Source organism: Acomys minous (genome assembly GCF_964271855.1).
Source record: "Acomys minous genome assembly, chromosome: 7".
Taxonomy (NCBI): Eukaryota; Metazoa; Chordata; class Mammalia; order Rodentia; family Muridae; genus Acomys; species Acomys minous.
The window spans coordinates 102,760,795-102,780,173 of NC_140488.1; the positions used below are offsets into that span (position 1 = coordinate 102,760,795).

At 40.3% G+C, this 19,379-nt stretch overlaps 1 protein-coding gene across 2 annotated transcripts; it reads left to right on the forward strand.

Annotated features, from left to right (window-relative positions):
- Positions 1 to 558: 558 nt before the first annotated feature.
- KANTR (KANTR integral membrane protein) lies at positions 559 to 19,133 on the forward strand. 2 transcript variants are annotated; one of them, XR_014780646.1, is made up of 4 exons: positions 559 to 654; positions 828 to 907; positions 11,886 to 11,995; positions 14,780 to 15,589. XR_014780646.1 is itself a non-coding variant. In XM_084789476.1 (4 exons), exon 4 carries the CDS (start codon positions 15,588 to 15,590, stop codon positions 15,816 to 15,818), a length of 231 nt encoding a protein of 76 aa, XP_084645602.1. In that variant the 5' UTR covers positions 559 to 699; positions 828 to 907; positions 11,886 to 11,995; positions 14,780 to 15,587; the 3' UTR covers positions 15,819 to 19,133. The 2 variants fall into 2 exon arrangements, 1 of the variants encoding a protein (XP_084645602.1); XM_084789476.1 differs by having other exon boundaries at positions 559 to 699; positions 14,780 to 19,133.
- The last annotated feature ends 246 nt before the right edge of the window (positions 19,134 to 19,379 follow it).

Consider the following 19,379-nt stretch of genomic DNA (forward strand, 5'->3'; position numbering starts at 1 on the left):
GGAGACAGAAGCAGGCCTGGTTTACATGGTAAATCGTGTCATGGGCTACAAAGTAAGATCACCTTACTCTCCACGATTTACACAGTGAGTCAGCCAGAGCGACGAAGTAGAACCACCTTATTCTCTATGGATAGAATTAAGAGCAATGCTTACCTGGAAAGAGATAAATAAACCTGGCTCACTCCTACAAGTGGGTGTGGAGCTATAGGAAACTGGAAGCAGAGTTGTAGTATCTCTTGGTGAATTAGTGTATGGACAAAGTGGCTGCAGAAAGAAAGAAGGCGCCAGGAAAGTCGTAACTGTATTCAGTGATTTGTGCTTTAACTTGGTTTCGGGTTTCCTGCGTGTCACAAGCGACCACCGGAAGGCGAGTCGAATGGACCCGCAAAAGGCATGAGGAATGATCCTTTCCCGGCCAGTATTGTTAACGGAAGGGCTTGGCTCCTAAGCCAATCGTAAGCCAATCACACCCTCGAGAGGGTGGAGTTTTCATCAGCGCTTCCTCCTCCAACCAATCCCAGGAAAGCCAGGAGGGCACTCCTCCAATGGGAGCTGAGGAGGCCGAGGTAGTGATGGAGCACCGCTACCCTGCCAGCGCTCCGCCGAGCGTTGCGTGAAGCATCCTTGTGTCAGCGAGATTTTGCTGAGGGCCAGGTATCCATTCTCCTGTGACAGCTGTAGATCCTACGAAGGCTAGAGGTATCCCGTGAGAAGTAGTAAAGATGGGGTGGGATGTAAGACAGCGGCGGGAGGGGAGAGAACGGCCCAGGACGCGCGTGTGGGGAGGGACCTGGCGCGTTTTTACCTGGGTGGCCTTTCGACTCTAGGTCCGTGGGTGGTGGAGGATCTTTTGCGTAACAAAAAAGGAAAGGCGAATGCTCCGGCATCCCCTCCAGACAGCACTCAGGTGAGTACCCTACTGAACCTACTCCCCCGTGCCCACCCTCTGTGGGCCTCCCCATCCCAGTCTCTGGGAAAAAGATTCCTTGCAGGTCTGCTGCTCACGTGATTGTGTTCTGTCTTGACTCCCTATCTGCCTCTACCCAACATTTTCTGTCTGTCTCTCTCTCTCTGAGATGTACTAAGACATCCCAGACTCAGGAGGCCTAATCCTTACCTGACCACTTGAAACCAGCTATGAAACTTTGAACTATCCGCTTTATTCATCTGGGTCTCAGTTTCATCATCTGTCAAAGGGGCGGGGGAGGCTTCTGTCTCTACCTGAGCCTATGCACATGCTTGGCCCCTAGAAATTTTTTCAATAAATAGTGATGATCATGAATGAAAAGAATATTGATTCTCTTAGTCTGACTTTTTTTTCACTCTTGTCTGTCTCTGGCCCTCTCCCCACTGGATCTTTTTGAATGCTTCTGCCCTCTCTCTTTCCACATTGAACCTCTTTCCTATTCGTAATGTGGTTAGAGGTGCAATATGTATAATAATAAGAGTAGCCCAAAGGTAGGGTACAAAACTGGAGCCTGGCCTTGGGCTGCTTCTAAGTCTCATTGGGGGAAGAGCCCTGTTTGCTCCTCAGCCTTCTCCATTAAACAGGTAGAGACACCAAGGATGAAGAGAAAATTATATTTAAAAACTATGCTTTAGCCAGCTTTGGGGGTGGTAGCTGCCTGTATTCACAGCATGCAGGAGTATTACCACAAATTCAAGGCCAGTCTCAGTTACATAGTGAGGTCAAAGTAAACCTAGGCTACTGTGTAAACTTCATCTCTATCTCCCCACTCCCTCCCACACACAAAATGTGGGTCCCCGCCCCCCAGACAGGGTTTCTCAGTGTAATCACTTTGGCTGTCCTGGACTCACTTTGTAGACCAGGCTGACCTCGAACTCACGGAGATTCACCTGCCTTTGCCTCCCTGAGTGCTGGAATTAAGGGCATGCACCACCAGCACCACCACCACCAGCACCACCAGCACCACCACCACCACCACCACCAGCATCAGCACCACCACCACCATCAACACCACCAGCATCAGCACCACCACCACCACCAGCATCAGCACCACCACTACCACCAGCATCAGCACCACCACCACCATCAACACCACCAGCACCACCACCAGCACCAGCACCACCACCACCATCCCATGCCCACAAAACACTTTAATAGCCATTATGTAGTGTTGGTCACCACCAGTAGTCTAAGGGTCTTCTAATTATGCCCCCATGTAGGCCTGGGCATCTTTTCTGTCCTCATCCGGAGTCCTTCTAGATCAGACCTTTCGAAAGTCACTGTCAAGTAATCATCAAATTTCATCCCCATTCCCATCCTAGCTTCTGAATATTCTTGCTGTACCTTCATCGTTCTGACACTCATAGCTCCAGCGCTCTATGTTAGAATGTGTATTTTGCCTCTTTCACTATGTTTAAATGAAGAGCACAGAAAGTAGAAGCTGTAAGCACAGTCTTCCCACAGCTAACGTAACGCTTGAATTGTAATTTAAGGGAGAAAGATTTATTTTTGTTGGCTGGTTTGATTTTGGCTTTGGGGGCAGGGTTTCTCTGAGTACAGCATTGGCTGTCCTGGAATTCACTTTGTAAACTGGGCTGCCCTTGAACTCTGCCTCTGTCTCCTAAGTACTGGGATTAAAAGTGTGTGCCACACCATGCCTGGCCGAAGAAAACTTCATAAAAAGACCTCTGCATGTCAATACAGAAATGCTTTGATATGACCTCACTAGAAGACATAATGAAGTAATAATCTTACACATAAATACATGCATGTGACAGCTACATGTGTATTGGGCGGTGACTCAGAAACCATAGGTAGGCTACTGTTCCATTTCCATAAATGATAAGTAATTCTTCATTAAGTTCTAAACAGAAGAATGTATAAATGTCTCTCACATGTGGTTGTTAGGTTTCTAGAAAAGTGAATCGAAATAACTATCCTTGATTCCTCACCTCTCTGGCCTTACCTGCCACCACTCTGCTCCCTTACGCCATCTCATCTCTATACCCTTCCTAGTGTCACTCGAATGCACCTCTGCCTGGCTGTTTTGTCCTAGGCCTCTCCCTATCTTTAGAATATTCTTCCCCAAATATCCACAGGTCTCATGCCCTCACTTCCAGTTTCTATTTTGTTGCCATTCTCTTTTTGAGGTCAACCGTGCAGATCCTGCTTAAAAATTCATCCCGAGCTGGGCATGGTGGCCCACACCTTTAATCCCAGCACTCAGGAGGCAGAGGCAGGTGGATCACTGTGAGTTTGAGGCCAGCCTCGTCTACAAAGTGAGTTCAGGACAGCCAGGGCTACACAGAGAGACCCCGTCTCTAGGAACTGTCCCGCCACCCCCCTCCACATCCACACAAAACAATTTCATCCTGGTCCAAACACTAACTCAACTTTACTGTTGCTATTGCATTCACCTTCTTACCCAGTACAGTTCTGCGTGGCTTAACAATGGGACTCTATTCCAAGAAAAGTATCATTGGGTAATTTTGTCATTGTACAAAACATAGGGTGCTTGCTTACTCAATCTAAGACCTTTGTGACATCATCAAACAATACAGTTTTATGGGATGACATTATTTAGCCGGGTCATTGCTGAATAAAACATCATTATACAGTGTGTGTATTTACTTCTAATGTGTTTGTAGTTTATTGTCTAACTCTCCACTCAATTGTAAGCTCTAGAAAAGGGGAAAGACTTTTGTTTTTTTTCCCCTTCCTGATGGGTCTGTAGTACCTAAAACACTTAAATAAATATTGGTCAAGTGTATAAAGTGTAAATTAATAAACAGATTTCTTTAACCCTAAGTAATAGTTTGGTAGGTCAGTCTAAAGTTATATGGATGTGGTACAACTCTTTGTTCTGTGGTGTGGTCCTGTGCACTGCAGATTGCCCAGCATCTCTGGTAGATGCCCACTGAATGTCACCAATGCTCTCCAGTTATCTCATGCCAGTCAGAAATGCCACCCACCTCCCCCAAAGAGTCTTTGACTTGAACAGTGATCTGCTTTTCCTCTACATACTCTTGCCTACCCTTGCAGCTTCCTTATACGCTACGTAGGGAGGGGTGGGGATAGGTATCCTTGATTCTAATCGCCCTGTCCACGACTGTTCCTTCTGTCCTCTTTAACCCTGGTTTTTGTTTTCTGATTATTTTCAATGCCCAGGAGTGCTAGGTAAGCACTCCACCACTAAACTATATCCAAGCCCTATTTTCAGATATTTTTTAGTTTTTTTTTTAAAGATCTATTCATTTTCTTATGTGCTTGAGTGTTTTGCTCTTATGTATGTACATGCGTTATGTGCATGCCTGGTGCAGAAAGAGGTCACAAGAGAGCATCGGGTCCCCTGGATCTGGAATTATGGATGTTTGTGAGTCACCATATAGGTACTGGAAATTGAACCTAGGTCCTCTGAAAGAGCAGCAAGTGCTCTCAACCTCTGAGTCATCTCTTCAGCCCTGTTTTTCATTTTTGTTTGTTTTTCTGAAATAAGGTTTCTTTGTGTAGCATTGGCTGTCCTGGAACTTATTCTGTAGACCAGGCTGACCTCACTCAGAAATCCACCTGCCTCTGCCTCCCTGAGTGTTAGAATTACAGGTATTCGCCGCCACCACCAGGCTATTTTCATATTTTTTAAAAAAGATTTTTTTTTTTTTTTGGTTAATGTGTTTTGCTGGCAAGTGCATGCAGTGCCCACAGAGGCCAGAAGATGGCATAGTAGTCCCTGAAACTAGAGTTAAAGAGCAACAAGTGATTTTTAACCTCCAAGCCATCTCTCCAACCTGTGTTCTTAGAATTTTTAAACTTTCAGATTACTACCTTTAAGCATTTTTTTAAAAGAATTTCAACATATACTTCAGTCAAATTACCTAAACGTTGAGAAATTCTATCACTATAGTTTAACTGTCAAAAATGAGAAAACCTTGTCGTTTAGTCCTGTTTCCTTACCTGGAACAGTTCTTTTAGACTTTCTTCTATTTCATTACTCTGACTTGTGTTTTGTTTTGCTTTGGTTTAGTTTTTGGTTTGTCAAGACAGGGTTTCTCTGTGTAGCCCTGGCTGTCCTGGAATTCACTCTGTAGACCAGGCTGGCCTCAAACTCACAGAGATCCACCTGCCTCTGCCTCCCAGGTGCTGGGATTAAAGGCGTGCACCACCACTCTCAGCTGACTTTGATACTTTTTTAAGTATCCTGGCCAGTTATTTTATAGAATTCAGGTTTGTATAAGTTTTGTTGTGATTATGTTAAGTTTTGGTTGGTTGTTTTTTGTGTGTTAGTTTGTTTTGAGGGTTTGTGGGGGTTGTTTATTTTATTTTGGTTTTCAAGGCAGGGTTTTTCTGTGTGGCCTTTGCTGTCTTGTACTCACTTTGTAGATCAGGCTGGTCTCAAACTCCCGAAGATCCACCTGCCTCTGCCTCCTGAGTACTGGGATGAAAGGCGTGTGCCACCACCCTCAGCTGACTTTGATTTTTTTTTTAAAGTATCTTCGCCAGTTATTTTATAGAATTAAGTTTTCTTGTGATTATATTAAGTTGTGCTTGGTTTTTTGTTTGTTTTGAGGGGTGGGAGGTTGTTTATTTTGTTTTGTTTTTTGAGACAGGGTCTCTCTGTGTAGCCTTGGCTGTCCTGGACTCGCTTTGTAGACCAGGCTGGCCTCGAACTCACAGAGTTCTGCCTCTGCCTCCCTGGGTGCTGGGATTAAAGGTGTGTGCCACCACAACACCAGTGCCCAGTGTGATTATGATTATATTAGTTTTAAGTTCTGCATTTTGGGCATGAATTCTAGAAGATATTTTACATGTTCATTATGTTGTATTAGGAGAGATATAATAACATTTTTGCCCCATTATTATTATTATTATTATTATTATTATTATTATTATTATTATTATTATTATTATTTGCTTTGACTGCTGACAGAGCCCACTCTGGACAATATTGACCAGTACCTGGATATGGGACGAGAGTCTAAGAAAATAAAAAGATATAGGAAAAGATATAGCAAAAGAGATAAGAAAAAAAGACAAGTATTCGGGAGGACTAACAGTAAATACTGTAGCCCTGAGTTTATTTCTCTCAGAGCTTTTTTTTTACAGTATACATACGTGTGAACCAGAGGATTCTTGGAACAGGAACAAAAGCTACCAATTACTTTAGGTATCCATATGCTTAGACTTCTTTCACATTTTAGGTGAAAGAGTTACATCAAGCTGCTCATCCTGACCTGGAATTAATAATAAACTTTCTTAACCAACACAAGTACCCTGCCAAGTCCTCAAGGCTGTGTGAGAGTTTGCAAGCCAGGGTTGTAAGTTCTCTGGCCTGCTTCTGTTAAGCACTCCAAAAAACGGCTCCCAACAGACTGCTTGTTCACCGTGATGTCTGCCAGGTGTTTTCATCATAGTTACATTCATATACTGCATCACAATGCTTTGCTCAACAACAAACTGAAAATAAAGCACTAGTCCCATAAGATTGACCATCTGTGACATCATAGACATTGGTTTGCATAATGAGTTTCTTAGAGTGCATCTCTGTTGTTAGGCAACACATTAGTGTCTTGCATGTATTTATCTATTCATTTATTGTGTGTATGGTTATTCACACACCACAGCACATGTGTGGAGATCAAAGGACAACTTTTAGGCAGCATTTTTTTTTCTCTTCTTACCCCATGTGCGCTCTGGAGACCAAACTTAGGTTATCAAGCTTGCCAGCAAGCACATTTACCCAGCAAGCCTCTTGCTGGCCCCAAGCTCTATGTGGTTGCTTTTGTGTTTGTTGCTAAGGATGGAATCCAGGAATGATGAGTAATGCCCCAAACCTGTGCTGCTTCTTCTGTATAATTAATAAGTGATTTATATTAAGACCCTCTGTTTCAAATCTTAAACCACCCACTCACTGCCCCTCTATGCTAGTCGGGAAGATATGTAACAAGTAGCTGCCCCTGCCACTCGTGATCCCTAGAAGAGTTGTGACCACATGAGCTGTCACTTCCCCTTCCTCCCTGATGCTGGTTATCTAATTTCAGGGCCTTGTACGGTGCTAGTCACTGTCACACACTTTCTAAAATACCCTTCCAGTCTAACTACATGTAGGTGGTTTGTTGGTTTGTTTGTTTGTTTTTGTTTTGTTTGGATTTTTCAAGACAGGGTTTCTCTGGGTAGCCTTGGCTGTCCTGGGCTCACTTTGTAGACCAGGCTGGCCTTGAACTCACAGAGAGCCGTCTGCCTCTTCCTCCCAAGGGCTGGGATTAAAGATGTGCGCCACCACCGCCCAGCCTGTCAGTGGTTTTAATATCCTCATAGACGGTGCTTCTCAAGTCTCAGTTCTGTGCCCCACTCTCCTCTCATGCAGAATGACAATTTAGTCCCTTCTCTCTTCCGAAATCTCCATGCCTTGCCCCTCGTGCTCAGACCTTTCGCTTACCTAGACGTTAAAGGTTCCCAGAAGCAAATGCCCATCACTGAGGTTGAGGCATGAAGACCATCCATTCCAGGCAAGCCTGGGCTAGCAAAAGATCCTCTCCCCAAAGAAGAGGGAAGGGAGGCCCACAGACTCCCACCACCTTACCGCATAGCATGGGAATTCATTGACCTTGCCTTCTCTACTAATATTAATTAATCTTTTTTTGTTTGTTTGTTTGCTGTCATTAAAACCTAATCTTTCCACTTCAATTGTTTAAAAAGCCCCATATTCTCTCCCTGTTTTTTTTTTTCCCAAAACAGGGTCTTGCTATGCAGCTCTGGCTGTTCTGGAACTCACAGAGACTCCTCCCTCCCACCTCCCAAGTGCTGTGATTAAAGATGTGTACCACTCGCTAAAAAAAAGCCCCATATTGTTCTGAGGACATCACTTCGCTGATTTTCTATTCTATATAAAAGTTATCATATCTGAAGAAATTATTTAATAAAAAAGTTATCATTAACACACAAATGTTCTTTTATTACTTTCCATCTCAGAAAAGAGGTCTCATATTTCTGGTGCTGGAAATTGAACCATCTCACATGCTAAGCACACATTTTACCACTAAGCTTCACCTTGCCTACTTTTTTTTGTTCCGATTTTATTGAGACATAATTTACATACCATAAAATTTACCCTTCTAAAGGGTATTCAGTGGTTGTAGTATATTCATGATGATATGCAACCATCACCATAATCAGTTTTTGAACCTTTTTAATCCTTGTCTCCTGCTAAAGATCTTTCACACTCAGTAGTCTCTTCTTCGCCAACCTAGCTTACTTGTCACTAGAGACCAATGAAAACCCCTATCTCAAAAACAAGCTGAGTAGCACCTAAGGAATGGCGCACAAGACTGATCTTTGGCCTCCATGTGCACATGCACACATATGTACATACACAAAAAAGAATAATGTTTTACAAGTTCATCTGTGTTCTATGTGTTATTTCTTTTTATTACAAAATAATATCCTACTGTACAGATATTCTGTGTTTTATTTATCCATTGGTCAGTTGATACACATTTCAATTGTTTTTATATTCTGCAGATTTTCTTGAATATCTGTATGGAAGTGTTTGTGTGACTATGTTTTCTTTTCTCCTGAATAAAATTAACATGTCTTATGTCATCTGTATTTAATTTTTTGAGGAAAATTTGTTTTTACAAGTGGCTCCACCATTTTGCATTCCCACCAATAATGGAAACGGGTGCCAGTTTCTCCACATCTTCACCAGCACATTTTTTGCCTTTTTTTGTTGTTCTTGCTGTTGTTGTTGCTGCTTTTTATTATAGCTATCCTATTAAATACAGAATAATATCTCATTATGGTTTTGATTTTCATTTCCTAATAGTTAATGTTTTAAAATACCATTTTGTGCATTTATTCTCTGTTCATATGTAATTATTAAAGAAATGTCTGTTGAAATCCTTAGCCATTTTTTATTGGATTATTTACCATCCTATGGTCTTAAAATGTGAGAGGTTTTGTTTTTTGGGTTTGCTTTGTTATCCAAATACAAGACCCTTGTCAAAAATAGGAATTGCAAATACTTTGTCCTATTCCATGGTTTGTCCTTTTGTTTACTTCATTGTGTCCTTATTTTTTAAAGATAGGTATCTCTGTGTAGCCCTGGCTGTCCTGGAACTTGCTTTGTAGACCAGGCTGGCCTCGAACTCACAGAGACCCACCTGCCTCTGCCTCTGCCTCTGCCTCTGCCTCTGCCTCTGCCTCTGCTGGGGTTACAAGCGTGCTCCACCACTCCCAGCTTCATTGTGTCCTCTGTGGCACAGAACTTTTACATTTTGATGAAGTACAATAAATCTATTTTTCCATTTATCACGTGGGCTTTGGGTGTTGTCCAAGAAACCATTGTCTAACTCAGTATCATAAAGGTGGATTTCTGTGTTTTCTTCTAGGAACTATAGCTTTTGCTCTTCATATTTAGGTTAATAGCCCATTTCTTAATTTTTTTGTTCAGTGTGAAGTAGGGCCCTGTCTTAATCTATTTTGTGTTGCTAGAACAGAATGCCTGAAATGATGGTAATTTATAAAGAAAAGAAATTTGTTGTTCACAGTTCTTGAGGCCAGGAAGTCCAAGATCAAGGGACCACATCTGGTGAGCACCTTCTTACTGCCAGAGGAGACAGTATTGCATGATGAAAACTGAGATCTCTTTCTCTTCTTAAAAAGTCACATATCTGCCATGGGGCCCCACTGTCAAGCCTCATCACACTCTGAGTACTTTACACTTCCAAACACTATTAGCTTGAGCTTCTGGAGGACACATTCAGACAATGGTGGTGTACATATTCTTTCTTAGGCTATAGATATCTAGTTGTCTTAGCACCTTTTAGCATTTAGTATTTTAGTATTCAGTATTTTGGTATTTAGTATTTCCCCCCAATTAGATTATCTTAACAACTTTGTCAAGTCAATGGACTACACTTCATGAATATAAAGGGTAATGTCTGGACTCTAAATTCAGTTCAGCTGTATGTCTTATCACAATACAAAGCATTGTCTTTATTACTTACTATATTCATATACCATAGTTTAAAATAAAAAAGCAGGAGTCCAGCCAGGCATAGTGACCCACACCTTTGATCCCAGCACTCAGAGAGGCAGAGGATCTGCCTGGTCAACAAAGTGAGTCCAAGACAGCCAAGGCTACACAGAGAAACCCTGTCTCAAAAATACAAAAGAAAAAATGTGGGATCCCTCTAATTTTGTTTTTAAAAAGCTTATTTTGGCTGGGTGCAGTGGTGCACTGCTGTAATCCCAGCACTCTGGGAGGTAGAGACGGGTAGATCTCAGTGAATTCAAGGCCAGCCTGATCTATAAAGTGAGTCCAGGGCAGCCAAGGCTACACAGAAAAGCCCTGTGTCAGGTGGGGGGGGGAAGCTTATTTTAGCTATTTAAGGCAAGTGCTCTTAACCTCTGAGCCATCTCTCCAGCCCATAAGTATAACTTTTAAATTTATTTTAAAGATATTTTTAATATGCCACTGCACTTGGTTAACTAGTAGTATGTTGTATTTTTTCCATTTGTTTCCTCCTCCTTTCTTTTTACAAAGGATTCATGAAGAATTGTGTGATGGTTAATCTCATTGTCACCCTGACAGGATCTAGAATCACCTAGGAGACAAGCACATGCCCATGAGGGATCATCTAGAGTGGGTGAATAGAGGTGGGAGGACCCATCTGGCATATGGGCAGTGCCATCCCATGCACTGGGGTCCAGGACTAGATGAGAGACTGTAAAGTTAGCAGAAGCATTCACTACTCTCTACTTCCTAATTGTGACTATTATATAAACAACCACACTGTCATGCCTTTCCCTACCAGGATGAACCGTATACCCTTGAACTGTCTGATAGTTACTTTCCTCCTTGCTACAATAAAGTAACCTAAGGAAGGGTTTGTTTTGGCTCACAGCCTCTGGTGCCATCTTGAGTGAAGCTATTTGTTTTGCCCTTCCCCCCCCTCTCTCTCCCTCTCCTTCCCTCTGTCCCTCTCTTCCTCCCTTCCTCCTTCCCTCCCTCTCTCTCTTTCTTTTGTTTTTTGGATTTTTTGAGATAGGACTTTTTTTTTCTGTGCAGAAATCCTAGCTGTCCTGGACTCACTTAGCTGGCCTCGAACACACAGAGGATGCCTACCTCTGCCTCTGCCTCCTGAGCACTGGGCTTAAAGGTGTGTGCCACCATGCCCAGCCAGTTTCTCTTTTGTGTTAAATATATCCTGTGCCCTATAACCTTTTATTTCTTTGTGACTATGTTTTTAATTAATTTTTCAGCGATTACTCTAGGTTTTAACAATTAAAATTGCAACTTGAACCGACTACTTTGAGTGTGTATCAAAACTTTGCTGTGGGCTAGAGAGATGGCTCAGCAGTTAAGAGCACTGTCTGCTCTTCCAGAGGTCCTGAGTTCAATTCCCAGCAACCACATGGTAGCTGACAACCATCTGTAATGTGATCTAATGCTCTCTTCAGGTGTGCAGGTGTACCCACAGGCAGAGCACTCATACAATAAATAAGATCATCTCCTTACATGCAGAGCTACACAAAGAAACTCTGTCTTGAAAAGCCAAACAAACAAACAAACCCCACTTTGCTGAGGTGGTGAGGCAGGAGGTTGGCAAGCCTAAGAAGAGCCTGTACTGCATAGCAAGATGCTGCCAAGGAAGGAGGTGAAGGAAACAGGGACTTTTTCCCACCAGAAGTGTGATCTCTCTCATGTCTGTTTTAGTACTGTCAAAATCTGTCAACGGTTTTATTATGCAATTATTTTTAAACGGAATAAAACACAAACAAGAACACCTTCCTTCAAAAAAGCTGTGTAATCTTCAAATTAATATTTAATACTTTACAACATGAATTAGTATTTCTTGCAACTCTGGTAGCAGCAAGTTTTATTGTTTTGTTTATCTTAAACTCTTTCTCGTTTTCACAGGACAGTGAGTAATGCTGGATATAGAATTCCCAGTTGACCGTATTTGTCTTTTAGGATTTTGAAGTTGTCAACATCCATACATCTTCTGGCCTTATGGTTTCCTAGGAAAGGCAAGTATTAATCTTTTTGACTCATTTTCATTTTTATTTTGTTAAAAAAAATATCATTTAGTCAAGAGTTATTCCAAGGCCTAAGAACTTTTAAACAAATCAAAATGAAAAAGAGATGGGGATATGTTTTTTTTTAATCCTTCCACATAATCCATCCTGACCACAGTCTCCCCTCTCTCCACTCTTCCCGCTCCCCGCCCCTCCCCCCTTCTCCCAGATCTACTACTCCTGGATATGCTTAATATATAGTACGTACTTAAAAGAAAACTTTAAAATAAAAATTTAAAAGACAAAATACAATTTCTGTAATTAATATAATAGATAATATAAGCAATGCACTTAACAGTGTAAGCTGGTAGTGAACTATGAAAGAACTGCACACTAAATGAAAACATAATTGACAGCAAACAACTCACACAAAACAAACACAAATCCATTTCTATGCTTTCCATGTTTGCTTTGAACTTTCATCATTAAGCCACTGATCATTGAGGCTTCTTTCAAGTATGAGGTTTCTAGCATTAATGATACTTTCGAGACTAAGGATGCAGTTTAGTGAGCACTTGCCTGGCAGGTATACGCTCCAGGTTCTCTCCGAAGCACTGCAAAAGCATCCACATAGAGATCTTTGAAATTACCTTTTATTTAAAAAAAAAAAATTAAGGCCCAGCAAGGGTAAATTGTTGGTAAAGGCAATTGCCCGAGATGACTGAGTTTGTTTGACTCCTAGAACCTACATAAAGGTAGAAGGAGAAAATGACTCAAGAAAACTGTCCTCTGACTTACACATGCAGAGACAATAATTTTAAAATTACCTTCCACATACACATTGCTGGAGCGAACAATGGTGTGGTAGTATACTATCTAATGGGGAAAACAAAGCAAATCTTAAGTTTCTAAACTGTCAACTTTCAGCCAATAGAAATGAAAAGATTTAAGTGACCAAAAGTTTTAGCTAGTACTAGGAAAAATGCAAACTATGAAGATTATTTAACTAAAACGTCATACCTTTCTCTCAAGCAACAAGTATTCTCAAGGCTAGCACTAAATTATATTTAATTCACTGTACATAGGCAACCACAGCAGCTTAGATTTGCTCTGAAACATACAACTTCTTTAAATGTTGCCTTCTGTTTCACAGTTTAATTTATTATTCAATAGTTTCCTTAAGGGAAAAACAAATATTTTGTGTTCTTTGAGAAACTGATGGGGACCTTTAATCCCTTAAAGAGGAAGAAAGACAGCCGGGCGTGGTGGCGGATCGCTGGGAGTTCGAGGCCAGCCTGGTCTACAAAGTGAGTCCAGGACAGCCAGGGCTACACAGAGAGACTCTGTCTCAGAAAATGCAAAAGGAGGTGAGGGGGAGGAGGAGAAGGAAGAAGAAGGAGGAGGAGGAGAAGGAGGAGGAGAAACTGTGTAACCCAAAATCTATTAAATCAAGAAATTCATTTTACCTTTTAAAAAAGTCTAAATATTGAACAGGCAAAGGTATTGTCATAGAAATTGAAGCAAACACAAATACAAAGGCAGTACAGATGGATTTGACACAAGTAGAGTAAATAAATAAAACTCTTCCTGTCAGTAATACGTCGATAAACAAAATACCAAAATTGAGATTTAGATTTTCCTTCCTAAGGTTATAATAATGTATCAATTTTTTTTAAAAAAACATGTATTTAATTGTATGAGTATGGATTTGTACCTGAGATGTATGTGTACCATTTGTGCAGGCGCCCACAGGGATCAGAAGCATCACAGCTGGAGTTATACTTTGAGCCACACTGTGGGTGCTAGGAATTAAACTATGATCCTCTGTGAGAGCAGTCAGCAGTCTCAACTGCTGAGCCATCTCTCCAGCCCCCAGCCTTCCTTTTAATGTATTTGCCCTTATGTGCAGTCTCTGCTTAATAACATATGCTATACAAGTACATATATTCTTCTTACCCATACTGATGTATATTTTTTTCTATAAGAAGACAGTTTTCGCCAGGCAGTGGTGGCACATGCCTTTAATCCCAGCACTCGGGAGGCAGAGGCAGGTGGATCTCTGTGAGTTCGAGGCCAGCCTGGTCTACAGAGTGAGTCCAGGACAGCCAAGGCTACACAGAGAAATCCTGTCTCGAAAAAAAAAACCCCACATATATACATATATATATATATATATACATATGTATATATATGTTTATGCATGTATATGTGTAATAGTGTGTGTGTGTGTGTGTGTGTGTGTGTGTGTGTGTGTGTGTGTGTGTGTGTGTACTATATGCATGTAATGGCAACAGAGGCTAGAATTGGGTGTTGGATCCACTGGAACTGGAGTTACAGATGGATGATAGCTGTCATGAAGGTACTGGGAACAGAACCCAGGTCCTCTGCAAAAGCAGCAAGTGTTCTTAACAGCTATAAGCCATGTCTCCAGTTCTCATTTTCAATTTTTTAAATGAGAAATTTGAAATGGTGCTTTCACAGCATACTTGTTTATGTAACATTTTATATTTGCAATGGGTATATACAAGTTCTAACCAAGACTTTCTAGCAACGTGTCTATCAAATTATTAACAGTCACCACCAACAAAAAACTTTCGTAATATGAGTAGGTGATAAAACACTAAAAACCAGTCCTTAAAATATTCAAAGATGTTTAACAGCTAAAATAATACAAGTTTTTCTTTTGTTTCTCTGACAAATATCTGGTTGGAATTTCTATGATAATGTGAGTAGATTTCAAATCCATTTCATCTCTTTTTTACTATTTCAAAATAATGATGAAGCTCTCATTTGCAGAACATCCACCATTATTAGAACCATCACCCTGCAGCTAGCTTGGACATCATTAAAAGGGCTCATCAGAAGTATCTGATATTCATGAAGACAGAGTTTCAGGGTTTCTGCCTGGAGCTACACCCTCCAGAAGCCGCTGCTTGGCTTCCCGGCAACCAGCCCCATCCCAACCAGTTACAACCTGGCCTGTGCATGGTGTTTCTTGGCAACTGGAACACAGACTCCTCCGACTGCTCTCTAGGCCCTTTGTCCTCGATGAGCGGAAGACCACAGAAGCTGGCTGCTGAAGAGGTTGTCCAGATGGCAGAGCACCTCACTGGCCTTCCTTAGCACCTTTCCCACAGACCAGGCGCCTAGTGCCTGAGTGCCAAATGTTATTCATTGGTGCAGGGACTACTGAGAGGTTTGGCAGGCCCACTTCACTTAGGGCCACCCCCTAGGGATCCCTCCAGAGAAGGCTCCACTAGAAAGAGGTGGTCATCACAGGGTTTTCACTGCCTTGAGTCCTACTTGGACAGCTCTAGGGCTGCAGAGATCAGTGGCTCTTCATCTGTCTCTAACCCACATCCTAACTGGAAAATTCCGTGTGCTATTTTTGTTTTGTTTTGCTTTTTCTTTATCCTTTTGATGAGAAGAGTTTTAAATACTGCTTCAGTCCCTTCAGTAGTTGTAGTACTAGTGAGAATTTGCTTGTCCTCTTGAGTAAATTTTGGATATAGTTTCTTAGGAATTGGTCCATTTTGTCTGTGTTTTCAAACTCACTGGCATAAAGTTCCATTTTGAAATTGTGTGTTACATACAAGCTGTAGCCATGTCTCCTTTTTCATTGCTAATACTGGTAATTTGTGCCTTCTCCCTTTTTTTCTTAATCAATCTCACCAGGGGGTTGTCTATTTTATTAGTTTTTACAAAGAACCAACTTTTGGCTTTGTTGCTTCTCTCTATTGTATCTTTGTTCTCGATTTCTTTAATTTCTGCTCTTATCTTTTTTGACCTCCTTCCTTCCACGTTTTTTGGATTTATCCTGTTGTTCTTTTTCTAATTTTTTAAACTGTATGTTGAGCTCATTCATTTTCAATCTCTTGTTTTCTTTTTCTGTTTGCTTGGCTTTGATGTCTATATAGCCCAGGCTAATTTCAAATTCATGATGATCTTCTCCCTTAGCCTCCCAAGTACAGGCATGAGTCAGTGAGCCTAGCTCTCAGGCGGTCCTACTTGTTTTCTAATTTACATATTTAAAAGCTGTAAATTTCCTGCTGATACTGCTTTCCTACATCATCACATATGGTAGTAATTTCATTGTTCAGTTCCAAGCACTTCAGTATATCTATTATCATTGCTTCCTTGACTCATGAACATTTAAGTTCCCAAATGTTTGGGGGATTTTTAATTTGTTCTTTTATTGAAATCTATCCTATTATGTTCAGATGATGTGGTCTATGCGATAACTGAAATGTATTGATATTGTTCTATTGCTTAGTACATGATTGATAATTATTAGTGTTTTCTATGTGCTCTATAAGAATGTATGTCCTCTAAATATTAGAGGTCTACATGTGTCTACTAGCAACTATCTTATTCAAATTATATTTATCTAAACTGATTGCTTTTGTTATGATCTACCAAAAATTTTAAAGTTAACTCTGACACTGGAGTTATCTGTTTTCTTCTTATAGTTTCCTTTTTTAACATAAATTAAGAATTGTTATATTCTGGTAACTGTGTAATATCCTTCTCTATTCCTGATAATAGGGGAATTATGCTAGATTATCCTATATTAATGTAATGGCACACTCTTTTCTTCTTGTTAGGGTTTGTGTGACATATAATTTTCTATCTTTTTACTTTTAAGAATTTTTTTACACCTTTGTGTTTTAATTATATTTCTTGAAAACAGCACGTGGCTGGACATTTTTTAAAAATCTAAGGCATGGTGGCACATGCCTTTAATCCCAGCACTCGGGAGGCAGAGACAAGTGGATCACTGTGAGTTTGAGGCCAGCCTAGTCTACAAAGTGAGTCCAGGACAGCCAAGGCAACACAGAGATACCCCGTCTCGAAAAACAAAAACAAAATAAATAAATAAAAATCTAATCTTACGCCAAGCATGGTGGCATACACCTTTAATCCCAGCACATGGGAGGCCAAAGCAGGTGGATCTCTGCATTTAAGTACAGAATGAGTTCCAGGCTAGCCAGGGCTATACAGTGAGACCCTGTCTCGGGAAAAACAAACAAAACAACTTACCTAATGACCTCTGCCTTTAAAATTTTGTGAGTTTAGTTTACATTCACTGAAGGATGTTTGGGATGGTCTCTACCAACACTTTCTTATTTTGGTTTTCCACTATTTCTTGTATGTTTAATTTTCTTTCTTTTTTTACCTGCTTTTTTAGTTTTAAGTTTTTTCTTCTTGTTAGGATTTATTTTTCTATTCTTTCGTTATCCTTGAACGTCTACCATGTATGTTTAACTTACAAAGCTTAAACAAAATTTTCATTATCTCTTGAGCAGTGTGGGAAGCTTAAAACTCAATTTTAGGTTGTCCTCTCCTAACCACTTGATTTTATCTTCAAGTATGTAAATTCATTCCTTGACTTTTGGTTTTTGTTTGTTTGTTTTATAATCTCACAGCTATATATTATCAGTATTGTTTAATGTATACAGCAGCATCTGTTCAGACTGACATACAAACATTCTTGCATCTCAAACCCCCTTATGGCATTATTTTCTCTCATTATGAATATAGTGTTTGTTTGTTCTTTTAGTTCCGATTTCCTGGTATTAAACTCTCTGAGTCTTTGTTGTGTGTTAAAGGCTTTACCTGTATCCTTAGAAGAGTTCGCTCAATCTTTAAAATACTGCCTTTAAAGAGTGCATCATCAGTCTAACTATAATTTGGTTTCATTTGTTTTTCAGTGGGGTGCACGGGGAGTTCTGTGTTTCATTCTGCATGTTTAGACTTGTTTCTGTTTTATTTATTCTACTTTTGAAATGTGTTTCATGGCTTAGTAGATGCATGGGTTTTTTTTTTTATATAATATCTGGAGAATTCTCAACTATTAGATTCTCTCTAGTTTTTTTTTTCTTCTCAAAATCCAATTCCTCATATTTTGAACCTCCTAATTCTGTTTTTCATAATTCATAACAAGTCTCTCATATTTTCTATCTTGTTGTACTTCATTTGCGGAAATTTCACTGAGTATATGTTTTAGTTTATTCTCTGTTCAGCTATGTTTAATCTGCCTTCTACTTTTTCCATTGAGTTTTTTACTTTGTGTTTTCCTTTGTAAAAGGTTCATTTACATTCTAATCTTTCTAGCTATCCCTAAGTCTTTTGTTTTTTGTTTTGTTTTGTTTTGTTTATGAGACAGGGTTTCTCTGTGTAGTCCTGGCTGTCCTGGACTCACTTTGTAGACCAAGCTGGCCTCGAACTCATGTTAATCCACCTGCCTCTGCTTCCTGAGTACTGGGATTAAAAGTGTGCACCACCACACCCGGCATTAAGTCTTTTGTTGCTTGCTTGCCTTTTTGATTACACCTACGACTCCTTTGAGTATATTCTTTGTTAAATCAGTACTTGCTTTGTTGTGTGTGACATTGTAAATATCATTCACATCTGAACTACACAGCACACGGATTATATCATCTTTATTGTGTACCTTTCTTGTTTTCCTAAAATTTAGTGTTCTGGGAATTTGTTTTCTTTTCCTAGTATTGTAGCACCTGTTATGAATTCTTAGTAACTCTACAAGAATTAAAAATTCTTTTTAGAAATTATTTGTGGAATCCAAATCAGACCATGCCCCTATTCTGCTCAAAATTCATCCATGACCTCCAGTTCTCTCTGTACAAAAGCCAGCATCATCTCCATGGCCCAGATGTTCCTACAAAATCTAGCTCCCTTCACCTCTGTGATCTCAGTGCTGGCAGTCCCACTCTTCACTAGCTATACTGGCCTTCTTCCTATTCCTCACGCATGCTAGGGACCTCCCACCCTCAGGGCCATTGTACTTGCTGTTTTCACTACAGGGAATATCCTTCTTCCCAAATAATTTGATGGCTTGCCCAGGTATTTCCATTGTGTTCAAATGTGTTAACTCTCTAAGGAAGTATTTTCTAACTAGCATATATAAAATGGCCCCATTCCTTTCCATGTTGTGTCTTATCCTATTTTATGTTATGTCATCTACAAAGCACTGATCACTACTTGATATATATTTATTTATTGTGGTTAGTGTTTTCTCTACCAAATAGACTGTAAGCTTCTCAAAGCAGAGATTTCTGTGTTGTTTACTGCTGTAACCCCAGTGTCAAGGACAGTGTGTAATAATATTCAGTGAACATTCAATAAAATATTTGTGGAATAAAGTAAATGACTGACTGACTTAATTTTTCAATATGAAAAATTTTTTCCGGACAGTGTTTCTCTGTGTAATAGAGCCCTGGACTACAAAGATCTGCTTGCCTCTGCCTCTCAAGTGCTGGGATTAAAGGCGTTCCCTTTTAACCAGCTCTCAAGTTTATAAAGCCATGACCTCCTGTTACTTTGTGCAAACAAAGGCCCCAGTTTTCCCCTTTCTTGCCTGGTGAGGAACTGTTTC